The sequence below is a fragment of the Benincasa hispida genome, chromosome 11 (assembly GCF_027475165.1).
Source record: "Benincasa hispida cultivar pf3 chromosome 11, pf3_genome.v1.1, whole genome shotgun sequence".
Classification (NCBI taxonomy): domain Eukaryota; kingdom Viridiplantae; phylum Streptophyta; class Magnoliopsida; order Cucurbitales; family Cucurbitaceae; genus Benincasa; species Benincasa hispida.
Window position 1 is genome coordinate 80,494,625 of NC_143488.1, and position 13,957 is coordinate 80,508,581.

At 32.2% G+C, this 13,957-nt stretch overlaps 2 protein-coding genes and 1 long non-coding RNA gene across 6 annotated transcripts in view; 2 read left to right on the forward strand and 1 right to left on the reverse strand.

The window, feature by feature from the left end:
* Positions 1 to 1,377: 1,377 nt before the first annotated feature.
* LOC120091224 (nucleolar essential protein-like protein) lies at positions 1,378 to 3,915 on the forward strand. Its single transcript, XM_039049147.2, has 7 exons — positions 1,378 to 1,835; positions 1,969 to 2,061; positions 2,193 to 2,337; positions 2,458 to 2,568; positions 2,649 to 2,731; positions 2,827 to 2,884; positions 3,553 to 3,915. Exons 1-7 carry the CDS (start codon positions 1,578 to 1,580, stop codon positions 3,630 to 3,632), a joined length of 828 nt encoding a protein of 275 aa, XP_038905075.1. The 5' UTR covers positions 1,378 to 1,577; the 3' UTR covers positions 3,633 to 3,915.
* Positions 3,916 to 4,881: 966 nt separating this feature from the next.
* LOC150032940 (uncharacterized) lies at positions 4,882 to 6,206 on the forward strand. Its single transcript, XR_016524441.1, has 2 exons — positions 4,882 to 5,138; positions 5,772 to 6,206. It is a non-coding gene; the product is annotated as an uncharacterized LOC150032940 (long non-coding RNA).
* A 2,759-nt stretch (positions 6,207 to 8,965) lies between these two features.
* Positions 8,966 to 13,957, reverse strand: part of LOC120091223 (P-loop containing nucleoside triphosphate hydrolases superfamily protein) — a 37,403-nt gene continuing 32,411 nt past the window's right edge. For 2 of the 4 annotated variants that reach the window (XM_039049144.2, XM_039049145.2), the window contains exons 29-32: positions 12,383 to 12,461; positions 10,559 to 10,678; positions 10,396 to 10,467; positions 8,966 to 9,432 (exon numbers count right to left, since the gene is read on the reverse strand). In XM_039049144.2, the coding sequence (XP_038905072.1) occupies positions 9,205 to 9,432; positions 10,396 to 10,467; positions 10,559 to 10,678; positions 12,383 to 12,461 (499 nt within the window). In that variant the 3' untranslated portion in view covers positions 8,966 to 9,204. The remainder of the gene's footprint in view (positions 9,433 to 10,395; positions 10,468 to 10,558; positions 10,679 to 12,382; positions 12,462 to 13,957) is intronic. The other 2 variants (XR_016524439.1, XR_016524440.1) reach the window with 1 other exon arrangement.

Consider the following 13,957-nt stretch of genomic DNA (forward strand, 5'->3'; position numbering starts at 1 on the left):
GTACCGTTGGAGCTTTAAGCTACAGGTCCACGAGGTCCCCTTGGTAGCTTAATAGGTCTAATTAAGAATCAACTTTTGATTAATTTGAAATATGTGTAAGTTAATAGAGAGATTTAATCATATATGATATAAGTTGTTTCAATTATATGTGATATCATTATTATAATGTGTTTGATACATTATAGCTTAATGAGAGGAAATAAATATTTGAATGAGATTCAAATATAGTTTTTGAATTGGATTCATAGTTGTTAAATTTAATATAAATGTGATTTATATTAAATGTGATATAAGAGAGAAAAGAAACTATAGTTTATATTGTATGTAGTACAATATTAAAACTATAAGTTATATATATATAATATGATAAGTTAATTATCATATTTATATTTATATTAATTATTATTTTAATAATAAGGGAGGGAGTTGCAACTCCCTTCCCTTTCTTTTCTCTCCACCCACCATTGGGTGATTGTTGTTTTTGGCATGTAAAAAAAGAAAAAGTTTCTTCTTCTCTGCTAATCGATTGATTGTGAGGAAAAAAAGAAGAGATAAAAAAGTTATGGGTTCGTGGAATTGTTATTGATCAATCTTTAAATCTCTTTTCTCCTCTCTACACAAAATTTCCTTAATCCAAAATAGCTAGAGCCTACCACTCCTGGGTTTTCTATCTGAGAATACCAAGGAAACCATTGTGGTTGTGTTCTCATTCTTGATCGAGGTTATCTTGAAGAAAGTCTTCAAGGCCTTCGTGTATTGTTCGAGGGATTCTTGAAGAAAAGTTTTCAAAGGTAAGGTTTCTAAAACCTAATTATATAGCATGCTGTAATTTATGTAAATGCATATCTTGTCCTTCATTTACTGTAAAATTTACATTCAATGAAAAATGAGAATTGGGACGATCTTTCTTCCGCTCAAGGTTCTCTTCTCTTAGAGTTCCTTCAATCAGTTCATCCCATGTCATTTGTGTCGTCTCGTGCCATGCTTTTAATTTTCCCTACGTCAACCATCTCTTGTCGTTAGATCTGCTCACCCCACATCATTTATCTTCTATTTGCAACTCATATTGCCGAAAGAAGAAAAGAGAATGAGGAAGAAATAGCTGTGAATCATGGGGGAGCGAGAATATCTGAAATATATTCTTGGGAGAGAAAATATATGCATGGAAAGAGAGAATATGCATAAGGAAAAGAATATATGCATGGAGGAGAGAGAATTATATATATATACGCGTGAAATCAAAGTCTAAATTATAAATAGACACTGACATTGATGGAAAAACAAAATTCAATAGGCATCGTTTTCTGTCATTGTTTTTTTTTTTTTTTTTTTTTTTTTCCTTTCTTCCTTTATAAAAAATGAAAGGTTGAATGGATTAATGTATCCTTATTTTTAGGCCTTCCATGTACAAAGCCCTAAGAAAAATGAAAAAAGCTCAGCCCATAAACCTAGCTCTCTAATCTCTATAGTGGCTGCTGCTGCTGCTTTCAAAAAGTTTCAACGATTTACATTCCCATTTCAAGGGTTTTAGCGCTAAGCTTCGGCTACCTTCAAGGAAGTTCCAGCCCCAACGAACCATGGTTCGACCATTTGCGGCCAAGGGGAAGAAGAGAAAGAAGTCGGAGAAGTACGACAGAGACGACGATGACGGAGAATCCACGGTTCCAGCCAAGAAGCCTACGGCGGAGAACGAACCTGACGAGGAACCACCCAAGGAAGACTTCCACGAGCTTGAAGGTATTCCTATTGTTCCAAAAGACCCCAACAGTGATAAACATGCGGGTGTCATCTTCGTCCTCGAAAGAGCTTCATTGGAGGTTGCCAAAGTTGGGAAGGTAGGTACCGTTTTTCACTTGCTGCTTTGGAGTTTTAGGATTTCATTCAATTCAGCCGTTTAACTGGGTTTTATTATGCTTTTTATGATGTTTAAGAAGCTAACTATCGATTCTCCATGTTTCGTGCGTATAGAATTACCAGCTGTTGAATTCTGATGACCACTCCAATTTTTTGAGAAAAAATAACAGAAATCCGGGGGATTATAGACCTGATATCCTGCATCAAGTAAGTAGCTGTATTGTAGCTCACTGTTCATTTTCCCATTGGATAAAGAATTGTTTTATGGAAAGGGGAGAGGGAATTTGATATGTTGATTATTTGGGTTTCAGAAGTGATATTAAATGTAAATGATTCAGGCTCTTTTGGCGATATTCGATAGCCGAATTGCAAAGGCTGGGAGGTTGAAAGCTGTTTATGTGAAAACTGAGAAAGGTTTATTAATTGAAGTTAAACCATACGTTCGTCTTCCAAGGACGCAGAAACGATTTTATGGAGTTATGTGTAAGTGGATTTGCTTGTTCTAATTTGGCAGGACATCTCTGCTATTTGGGTGTCTTGTGATCAATGGAATTTTCCTTTTTTATGATTCTTTTCATTGACCTTTTGCCAAATACTTTGCAGTGCAATTGCTACAAAAGTTAAGCATCACAGCTGCGGGTAAGCGTGAGAAACTCTTTCGGGTGATAAAGAATCCTGTAACTCAGTACTTACCTGCAAATTCTCGTAAAATGGGTAAGCTTTTATATGCTCTTTCCCCATTGTGAGTTTTGGGCTTTGGACGAAAACTTCCATACTGTTTTCTTGCATATCAGGCTTCTCGCATAGTTCAGACAAGTTGGTCAAGATGCGAAATTATTTGGATGCTGTCGAAGATGATGTAGACCTTGTTTTTGTGGTATCTTTAAACCTCCTAAGCAGAATTCCCACTTCTGAATGCTTCATTTTTATGTGTATAACATATGACAACTTTCCTTTGCTGCAATGTATTAGGTGGGTGCAATGGCTCATGGGAAAATTGAGACTGATTACACCGATGATCTTTTAGCAAGTAAGTTCGCTTTCTTTTGTGTGTTTATTTCGAGTGATTATATGGGAGGAAATGATTACATTAGGTACGTTTACTTTTAACTCGAGAAGTTCTTTTTTAGTACTTCTGATGTAGCGATTCATTTGCAGTATGAGATAGAAATCTCCATGTAGAAAACTGTGAACAGAGATTAGCAAGAAAAATTGTGCATAGAAAGAAGTGAGGGTGACACAAAGTGTATAAAGATAAGTCGGCAGAAAAGTGTGTAGAAAGTAATTAGGACAAGAATGTGGGTAGAAAGTAATTAGGTTAAGTATCACGACAAATTAAGGATGAAGTTTATCTCCCCCAGAATAAGGATGGAGGTTACAAATCAAGTATCAATGGCTTTTTACTTCTTTGAAATGCACTTCTAAATTATTTTGGCTGTTTCAAGGACGGTTTCTATAATTGTAGTCAAACATAAGCATTAAGGTAGAAGGGTTTTAAAGTTCGAACCATTTAAAAAGCACCTCCAAAGATATAGTAGAGTGATATAGCATTATATTTGTAACATTTTGACTAGTTGGCAAATTGCTCAAACTTCTACTGTTCTTCTTGGGCAGTATAAATTTCTGATGAAGTTAAATCCATTAGCTTGGCCGTGAATCCTTAATTTGATGACATTTTTTCCTGTTATATTTGTGCAGTTTCTGAATATCCTCTCAGTGCTAGTTGCTGTATTGCGGATATTTGCAAAGATTTGGCAGAGAAATGGAATATAGGGTGAAATCCTGCTTACAACTATGCATCCAGTTAAGATTTAAAGTCGTTGCTTCAAGTTTCAACTATCTTGTTTCATATGTTTAGTTATTATTTCAGAAAGTATGATGCAGCAGAGTTTTTAGGTATATTGGTGTAACCATAATAGAAGAAGATTCCTTTTTTTTTTTTACCTGCTTCAAGGAGATGAGCTGTAGAGATGAATTAAGCCTTACCGTAGCTATTTTTTGTGTAGCTAATGCTTAATCGATTTAAATCTAATTGAAATTATGGACTTTTAGTTGTTAAAAGTTTGATAAGTGATTGTACTGGAATTTTAATGCATTGCGTTTGAGTTCATATCACTTGTGAGAGGTACAAGTTTCCCTTTATTCTTTGATTCAATTTGATGAAATTGAAATCGTGGCTACGTAAAAATTAATCCACAAACTTATTCGCAATATTTAAGATTAATTGTATATCAATGGTAAGAATAAGATTACCCTCAACGGTTTGAATCACTCTTTAAATTACAAATTTAGTTCTTCAACCGTCTTCAAACTTTGGAATTTTCCATTAATATTGTTACGTAATTGTTAATTAATTTGTTATGAAATGTGGTAAGATAGATAGGCAATTTGGCACAAGTAGACAACAATCTTAATTTATCTAATAGGCATGAAGATTACTATAGTATCGCTAATGATTGATCGGGGCTAAATTAAATTACAAATTTGATAGTTTAGAGAGTTAGAATTTTGTGGTCATGGAATTTGTCTCATTGATTTCATAAAAAAATTTTAAATGACGAGAATGGATTAGTTTACATTTTTATTAGGTAAATATTGATTGATTTGACATCACGTGAGATATAGACAATTAGATGATTCGATTTGATTGGTTAAATTTTATCTCGTAAATTATTTTCAAACTATTTCATGGGGATGAAATTTTAAATTTAAAAATCATATTAAATTCAATTCTAAATTTAAAAATCATATTAGAAATTATCGAAGATTAATTAAAATTTTAAAATATAAGTACGTAACTAAGAGAAATTGGTACCATATTTAAAGTTTTAAGATTCAAATGTTTATCCATGGTCTATTGGGCTTTCTATATAGAAGATCTTAATTCTAGGCCTATATTACATTATTATTTTCTATATTCAATTTATTTCATAAATAGTTATGTTGGGTCAATTTACCATTAATACATTATCCATGATTTTTATTAAAATAATAGTAAAAAAAATAAATCTAGGTTTTTGTGTCTCTCCGCCTACATAGCCTAGGGTTTCGTACCCATGTTTTTTTAAAAGAAGGAAAAGGAAAAAGGAAAAATTGTTGGACCTCCATTTCTTTTTCTTCTTTCTTTCTCCTCTCTCCTTTTCTTCTTCTAGGCGGTGTGAGTTGCAGGTGGCTGGCAACGGTGGCGTGATGGTCGGTTCAGGTGACGGTGGCGCTTCTCTTGAGATTTCCCGTTAAAGCTTCACACCCTCAACTCGATTATTTACTCTCTTCACTATCTTCTGGTTAAGTTTTAAATTTAATTTTTTATTGCATTTGAACCGCACTCATCTCAATTATTAATTTCTTTTTATATTCTTCTTGCATGGTTTACACTGAGATGAACTTTAACCAGTGGGAGGCTGTGTATTATATATTTTTTATTTACATTTTTTGTTATTGTTTTGAAACAATGATTGATCAGGATATAGATTGTTTTATGGCTTTATTTCAAATAATCCATATATATAAAAAACTTTTTTGTCTTTAAATTTGGAAGAATATGTACATTTAATCTTTAAAATTTAAAATTAGTTATTTTAGTGACTGGATTTTCAAAAATAAATTTAAAATATCACTTTCTAAAGAAAATTTTTAAATTTAATGTATAAATTTTAACATGGCGAGATGATATGGAAAAAATATTTTATTAATCTTTTGTTTTCTATCTCCCTCTCTCGCTCCCTCTTCATCCTCTTTCATTTTCTTCATTCTCTCTCTGGTCGTCTCTCCCCCATCTCCATTACCAATTTTTTTGGTGCCCTCTCCTTCATCTAATCCTAAAAGGAGATTACTGAATTTTGAATGGACTCAAGAACAAACGAAGAAAACAAGAGACGTAATTGATGGGTTTCATTGAACATTTGATGTAATGGCAGGGGATGGAATCGAATCGAATCGAAGTTGATTTTGGGCAAAGGGGTGAGCTGAGGGGGTTTGGGGTGAGAGTTGAACCAGGAAAATGCAATACAATCGCGAGCTCCTCGGAGGAAGAAGAAGGCGATTGTAAAGGTAAGGAAGAAAATGGTAGCCATTTTAAACAGATTGAGAGAGACCCAGTTGGAGAAATCCAAGGGTTTGCTGAGTTCATTGCTGGGTTTCATATTTTTGGTCTCTTCTTGAGTTCATATTCAAATTTCAGTAATCCCCCTTTTTGGTTTTCATTAGGATTATTGTTTTGGAAAGAAAAAAGAAAGATTTGATAATGGAGGAGAGAGAGAAAGAAAGGAAAGACTAATAAAATATATTTTTTCCATGTCATCTTGTCATATCAACATCTATATATTTTTCATATTAAATTTGAAGATTTTTTTTAGAGTGGGCCTATTTTTTAAAATTTAGAGAACAAAATGACCAATTTGAAATATCATAAACTAAAAGCTATTTTTCCTTATATATATAAATACGACTGCAATACTATCTACTATTGTCGTGTTAATATATATTGTTGTTTAAATATAGTTAGTATGTGATATTCTATCGTATATTGTTAATTCATACCGTTCCCTCACCATATATATCAAATATGCATTCGAATATATTTTAGGAGAAAAGATTACTAATACATTTTAGAGCCCTACCATAAGAAATTGAACTCACACAAATTTTGTTTGTTTTAAATAATTTGATCTAATTTGTAGAATATAATATGATGTATATATTTGCAAAATAACTAAAGACATTGTTTATATTTCAAGTTATTATATCATATGTATACACCATAATTTAGATTCATGGTTATTTTCAAATATACATTAGAACAATGAACTATAATAGATAAACTCAAATAAGTTAGATTATTATATAAAAACTACATTAGAATGACATACATATTAGTCATTGAGGGAATATATTAGAAGTGCATACATATCAAAATACTTGATATATGCATATCAAATAAATAATGAAATATATTACATGAAAACAAATAATACTCTAAATAAGCAATAGAATATATTACATAATATCAAAAATCAAACATGAAAAATGAAGAAGACATCGGAATACGTGAAATGGAAAATAAAATCATGTTGGATGTATTTTGAAAATGAGAAAAAAATATATATTAAATGCATTTTCTCCCTCCGAACATGAATCAAGCTTCGTAAATTGGAAAATATATATAAAAAACGGATATAAACAAATAGAACCAAGGATAAAATTGTCCAAAATTTAACACTAAAAGGGTTCTTGGAAAAAAGAGAAATAGCCTTTTTTTTTTAAGTTTCATTTTAGAAAATAGCTAAGATGTTATTAGGTTATGAAAAATAGCAAAGCTAATTTGGATTTAATTAATTATTAATTATTAGATTACAAAAATACTCAAGTAGTATCTACAATTAATTTATTTAAAAAATACATATTTTTTAAAATCATAACCTAGATTTTGACCTAAAAACACTAAAAATATATAGTGATTGAGATCATAAATAAACATAAGTACAATCATACAACACAAATATGCGACATTGGAAAATTTAAACAAAATCGTAGGTTATGGGTATTTTGAAAGAAATTTCGAACCTAAAGATGGTCAATAACGGTATTAGCACCAACAACGAGTTGGAAAGAAGAAAATCGAACCTGGAGTTAGGATCCTCGATTAACCTGTAAACCTACATTCTCAAAAAAGTTCTTTGATCGAGCTTCATTGTTCTTCAAGAAGTCGTTAAAAGGAAATTGACGGTACTCTACAAAGTATCATCTCACTTACGATTTTTTTTTTTAAAAAAAAAAACCTTGGTGGTTGAAAAGTCATAGTAAGAACAACAAAAGATTATGGATGCTTATTTGGAAACAATTGCAAAAACAACAAATATTAGATTCGATTCAGACAAAGCAAAAACAAGAAGATTGTGAATGTTTATCTTAAGTTAAGACATGACAAGATTTGTTGACATAGACCTATTTAGAAGATCCGGAGAGATTTTAAATGAAATGAATTCCATTATTTGTTATTGTAAGAAAGTGAATGATTTAAATTATGGAGTGAATTCAATTCCTCTTTTTACTTAAACAATTGTTTGACTAGAATGGCCAAACTTTGTAGAATTTCATCGGATTTAAAAGTAAATTACTGTCATTTTCTGAAAATTGTTTAATTAGAATGGTTGAATTTCTTCTTTTTTTGGTTATCATCCAAACACAAAATTTTGAATTTATGTTCCAAATGTAATAATTCATTTAAAATCATTTTTCAAATTTCAAATCACAAGATTTAAAATCATTTTTTAAACTTTCTTGAATCCAAACTGGAGTAATAAAAGTCATCTTCATTTGAATGGAAAAGGTCAAGCTGTAAAGAAGCCAAAATGGTCATTTGGCTCCATGTTTAATTCATTATGAAGTATTAGTCAAAAGATAAAAAAAATATCGTACAGTGACTTGTAACAAAAATTGAGACTACCACGTCTAAGGATATATATGAGTTAGATTGGATTTGATTGGATTGAGAGTATTTTTTGTAGATTGGATTTGATTGGATTGAGAGTATTTTTTGAACCAATCTAAAAATTCGGGTTTGTTAGATTGACAACCTAAAAGACTCAAATAGAGCCTCCAACTCAATCCAACCTTGGATTGTCGGGTTATAACTTTATTTTTCTTTTTAATTAAAAATATGTAAATTTACATACAATACATGACTAATAACTAAAATCTCATAAAATTCAAATGCTAAATACTAAATATCTATGATATTTATTGCAAACTTTAAACAAAGACAAATATCATAAAAATTTTAAAAGAGTATTAAAAATTCAAAAAATAATCAATACAAAGTAATCAAACTTTAAACAAAGGAAAATATATATGTATAAAATTCAAGTTGGTTTATATTTTTTTAGCCAACACACGACCCAACCATTACATTTTGGATTAGGTAGTCCAAGTTGTTCAGGTTGTCGGGTTATTTGAACACCTCTAACCACATCATTCCACATCCAATTTTCTCTCAATATTTTAATGGATAGGTCACTAAAATATCGTCATCTTTGAAAGAATATGGATATTTTTTAGAGAATAAAGTTGGGTATTTTTTTCTTTTTTGGAGTTTATCTTAAAAGATAAAAGATAGGTAGAAACAACTTTTCCCCCTCGAGCAATTACAAAAGGAGTATATACAATAATTTTGGCAAGAAAAATAATAACTCAACCTACAATAACATAACCTAATGACAATGACTGATATAAACTGTCAATAAAGTTACAACCTTGTAAAAAAAAAAAAAAAAGTTTGATGACGACTTAGACCTGAGCTAAAGGGTTAGCATAATTCAATATTATGGATACACACAAACAAAATATTTACCTTCATAGTACTTGTACGGAAGCAAGCTGCTTTCTAAGATTAAGGTTCTCAGTACATTTAGAAGCCAACTTTTCCTTCAAGTCCTTAGCAGCCTTCTCATACTTTCTATGCATGAGATCAGACTCATCCAATGCTTCCTGATATCTGATGCGGAACGCATCCAACTTTGCTTGAGTTCCTCGTAGTCTCAATCGAAGCTTCGCCTTTTCTTTTCCGTTCTGAACCTCGTCCTGTTGACAAGCATGTTAGATTCTTGATCAAGATAAGATAATAACTCTAGATACATATGCTTTCTTTTAGAAGCTCACAAAACTAGAGTAGAAGCAAAAGGAAATCAGTCAACATGTAATATGTACTAGATTCAGGAAAATAGCGGCAAGATACAAATTTCCTACTCCTGTGGAAAATCTTAGAGCTGAAGGTTAATCTATATAATCTTGCCATTGCCTACCCTAATAAAAGAGAATCTTTTAAAGATGGCCTACAGGCCTAAAAATGTACTGCCAGAGGCTTCTTGAACAGCAAGGTTCCTTCAATTACGTGAACCAACCAAATTTCCTGTTCTTCCCATATGCAACCACCATTTTATATCATAATTCATTTGATTCACAAGAAAACGTCCGTCAACTTTCCTCATGATCCTCTACGAAATAGGATTACAAAACTTTACTTCTTGGGATTTCCCCATAGGAATCTGTAAATAGGAAAAGGGAAGTGTTTCAAATCTACAACCCACTCTTAGGAAAAGGGAAGTGTTTCAAATCTACAACCCACTCTTAGGGCTAGTTCCAGCAACCTTGAAGTCCTTAAATTAACAAAAATCACTAAGGCTTGGCCAATGCACCTTTAATCCTAAAAGGGGTCTCAAAGAATTTAATCATCTTGAATAAATTATCAATCTTCATTCCATCATCTCAAAGAATTTAATCAGATTGCAACGGCAACGATAAATGTGAAGGGCGTTTTCATCTGTGTCCACCCATAACCGATAATTTTGGAGAGAACCCCTTTTTAGTGTAAAAACTCAGATGATTAACACCATAGATCTAGCATCTAGTTTTTTTTTATACTTCCTACCCGGTACCACCAGTAACACTACAAATGTTCAGAACAAATAAAATATAATCTCTGAAATGTAACCTCTTAAATTCTAGATATCTATTTAAAAATATTCAATATGGTCAAGAACTTACATCATGCATCTTGACTTCCAAGCTGGAAATTCTCGAGGCCAATTTTTCCACTTGAAGTTCTGCTCCTCTTAACTGCATTAAATTCATCGATATAGCATGTCTACTATTCAGAAAACTTGGTTCAACGAGAGAGGAATAAAAAACAGGCAAGTTGTGTCGTCACCATCTCGCTAGTATTATTTTTCAGCAATTCCACTTCAGTTGAATGACTTTGCAGATCTTGAATCTGAATCATCAAATTATCTCTTTCCACTGTTACGAGAAGCAGCTGGTTTCTAATATTCTGAAAGAGGAAAAAACGTGCGATTAATTACAAATATTATCTCACCCGAAACCTAAAGTTCACACAATTACACCACCAAAGTTGAGGTATAAATTATTTATCGTTCCTATTGGTTCTTCAAACATATATTTGTAGCTTTATCAAATGAAGCTTCACGTGTACCATTAATTAGAGATGTCCAAAACGAACTGAACAAAACTAGAATGATTCCAATCTTTTTCATTTCTTTTCAAATGTGCAATTTGGTTGGATATTTCGTTTGAATGTATATATATTTAATTTTATTCTTTGTAAATAATAACTTTAATCGAGAACAAATGAAAGAATATACGATAACATTATAGAAAGAAACTAAGAAATGAAGGTCAAGAACAAAAGAAGCCAAAAAAGTGAACAAAAAAGATCCTTGAAAAAAAAAAAGCAAACAAAATCACAGAAAGTGACTCCAAATAAAAAGAATAGGAGAAGAAAGATAATCACTAAAACCCATAGCTTTTGTAATTATTTTATAGGTTCTATTTTGTATAGTTGGAGCACTTAGGCTTTTATTTTTGCATGCCCTTGTATTCTTTTATTCATTCTCAATTAAAGTTCTATCAATTAAAAAAATTAATTAATTAATTGATTGATCAAAAAATAAAAAAATAAGACCCTCTCTCAAGAACATTCCTTATTTCGCTCCAGCCACATTTTTCAAGAAAGTACAAATAAAGTAATTTGCCAAATAAACACCTCCTATAAAGGAGGAAAATGAAATAGAATTTCATCATAACCATGTAAAATCCTTCTCGATCCTCCAAGAGTGACACAACCAAAAAAAAGATGGAAACTGGAAGTAGGGTGGGGCATCTACTTGTTCTCAAATCAAAAGGGGGTTGGAAGGGCACGGAGTTTAGATAGGTAGACTTGTGACCCAAAGTAACTCTAGGACATAACAATTGTCTCACCTCAGTGACCTCACCTCTTTAAAATTATCCATCCAACCTTTAGAGCAAAAGCTATCAATTCTACAAAGTAATATTGAGAAGTAGAAAAGGGTACAAGGTGCAGTGCCGACAAAGAATTTGAGAGCTTTGTGATCTCTCTTCCTTAACAAGATAGCCAAAATATGGCCATTTTACACGACGTATATACCCTACTTGCACAATGTCCACTTCACCCCTCTAACTCAAGGATCCTCAAAAATAGCGAACTCTCGTCATGTAGAGTGCCTATGCATCCTCATGCATATGCTTCCTAGCATAGACGTTCTTGATTTTGGCCTATCATAAGACCATGTAAATTTTCTATTTGAGAAGAGATGATCCACAAGAAAAAAATCACCAAAGAACCTGTTAGACAATCTCAGCTAATCAGCCAGGGTGTGCGCCATGTTGCGGGGTTTATGGAAGGAGAGAAATAATAGAAATTTTAGAAGTATGGAGAGGGAATCTTTTGATGTATGGTTCCTTGTGAGATTTAAACCTTTGGACATCAGTGACGAGCTTCTTTTGTAATTATTCGCTTGGTCATGTTCTTCTTAATCGGAGAATGAAGATCCTTTTTTAGAGTGCTCCCTTTTGTGGGCTTATTTAGTTTGTATGCCCTTGTCTCTTTTTTTCCCCCCCTCAGAAAGTTGGAAAGTCAAGAAAATATTAGTTTGAACTATCGGTAACATCCCATCGTGCTTACATCCATAGAAGTGCTGAAAGTAAACGAACTTACTTGCTGAGTCGCTTCATTTTCAATCTTAGCTATATTTTTCTCATTTTTTAGGCTCTCTATGACATCTAGCTTCTTCTGACTGCAACAAAATATGCAAAATTAACAAAATACAAATAAACATAACATACTTCACCTGTTCTTCAAATGCATAAAATATTTTATAGATGATAAGAATAACGAGCATAAGAAGCACGAATACAAATACAACGTGATGCAGATGCTTTAATATATCATTGCCTAAGAAATTAAAACAAAAACAGAACAAAAAAGACACATTCAATTAACAAATTTTAAGTAAATTACACTAAATCAGTGCCACAAGTCAATCTTAATGAAATTCTCAGACATCTGAACTAAGACTTGGATTGATAACAATAGAAAGGTATCGTATACAAGTTATAGCGGTACATAATACAAGTGCTAAAAAGAACCTAAGCATCTTTATTAGTATTGATAGAAGAAGAAGATACAATATTTACGTGGAAAACCCTAGAATAGGGAGAAAAAACCATGATAAAAGAGTACTTTTTTATTATTCTTTTTCTATTAAATACAACAGAGAGCATAGGTATAAATAGACTTGTAGGAGATCCTAATACAGTCTAGGGCAAAGAAAAATACTAAAATACCCTAAGAGCTAATACATAACAACCCTCTATTTTCAACACTCCCCCTCAAGTTGGGGAGTAGATATCAATAAAACCTGTACTCCATAGTTTCAGAGAGAATAATGATCTTATTCACTTAATCAGGCTGAAAATTAGGCAATTAAGAAACCCTAATTTGGGAGATACAAAATTATGATAATGGACAACTAATTATAATTACAATATAAATACATATCATAATGCTCCCCCTAAAGCTGGAGCAAATATGTCAATCATGCCAAGCTTGTTGCACAAATAACTTATTCTTGCTCCATTTACTGCTTTAGTAAGGATATCTCCCAATTGATCGCCAGTCTTCACATATCCTGTACATATCAACCCTTCTTGTATTTTCTCGCGAATGAAATGACAGCCCACTTCAATATGTTTAGTTCGTTCATGAAATACTGGGTTGGATGCAATATGGAGAGCAGCTTAATTATCACACCATAGTTTAGCTGCCACATTAACATTGAAGCCCATCTCAGACAAAAGTTGATGTATCCACACTATTTCACACACAAATTGTGTCATCGCTCTATATTATGACTCCGCACTCGAACGAAAAACTACATTTTGTTTCTTACTTTTCCATGACAGCAAGCTCCCTCCTACAAAAATACAATATCCAGAAGTTGATCTCCTATCTTCTCGAGATCCAGTCCAATCAGCATCTAAAAAACATTCAACCCTTGTATGACCATGATCTTTATATAAGATCCCACACCCAGGTGCAGCTTTTAGATAACATAGGATTTGTTCAACTGCAACCCAATGATCCACAGTCGGGGAAGACATAAACTGGCTCACAATACTCACAGAATAAGCAATGTCAAGTCATGTCACTGTTAAATATTTCAACTTCCCAACTAATCTTCTATATCTATCAAGATCTTTAAACAATTCTCCTTCCTTTGTAAGTTGCAAA

What these genes read in the sequence shown, in the direction of transcription:
- LOC120091224 (XM_039049147.2), top strand. Translation starts at nt 1,578, where the DNA reads ATGGTTCGACCATTTGCGGCCAAGGGGAAGAAGAGAAAGAAGTCGGAG. An exon ending in AGGTTGCCAAAGTTGGGAAG is followed by an intron (nt 1,836 to 1,968) that starts GTAGGTACCGTT and finishes TCGTGCGTATAG; the next exon opens with AATTACCAGCTGTTGAATTC. An exon ending in GACCTGATATCCTGCATCAA is followed by an intron (nt 2,062 to 2,192) that starts GTAAGTAGCTGT and finishes TAAATGATTCAG; the next exon opens with GCTCTTTTGGCGATATTCGA.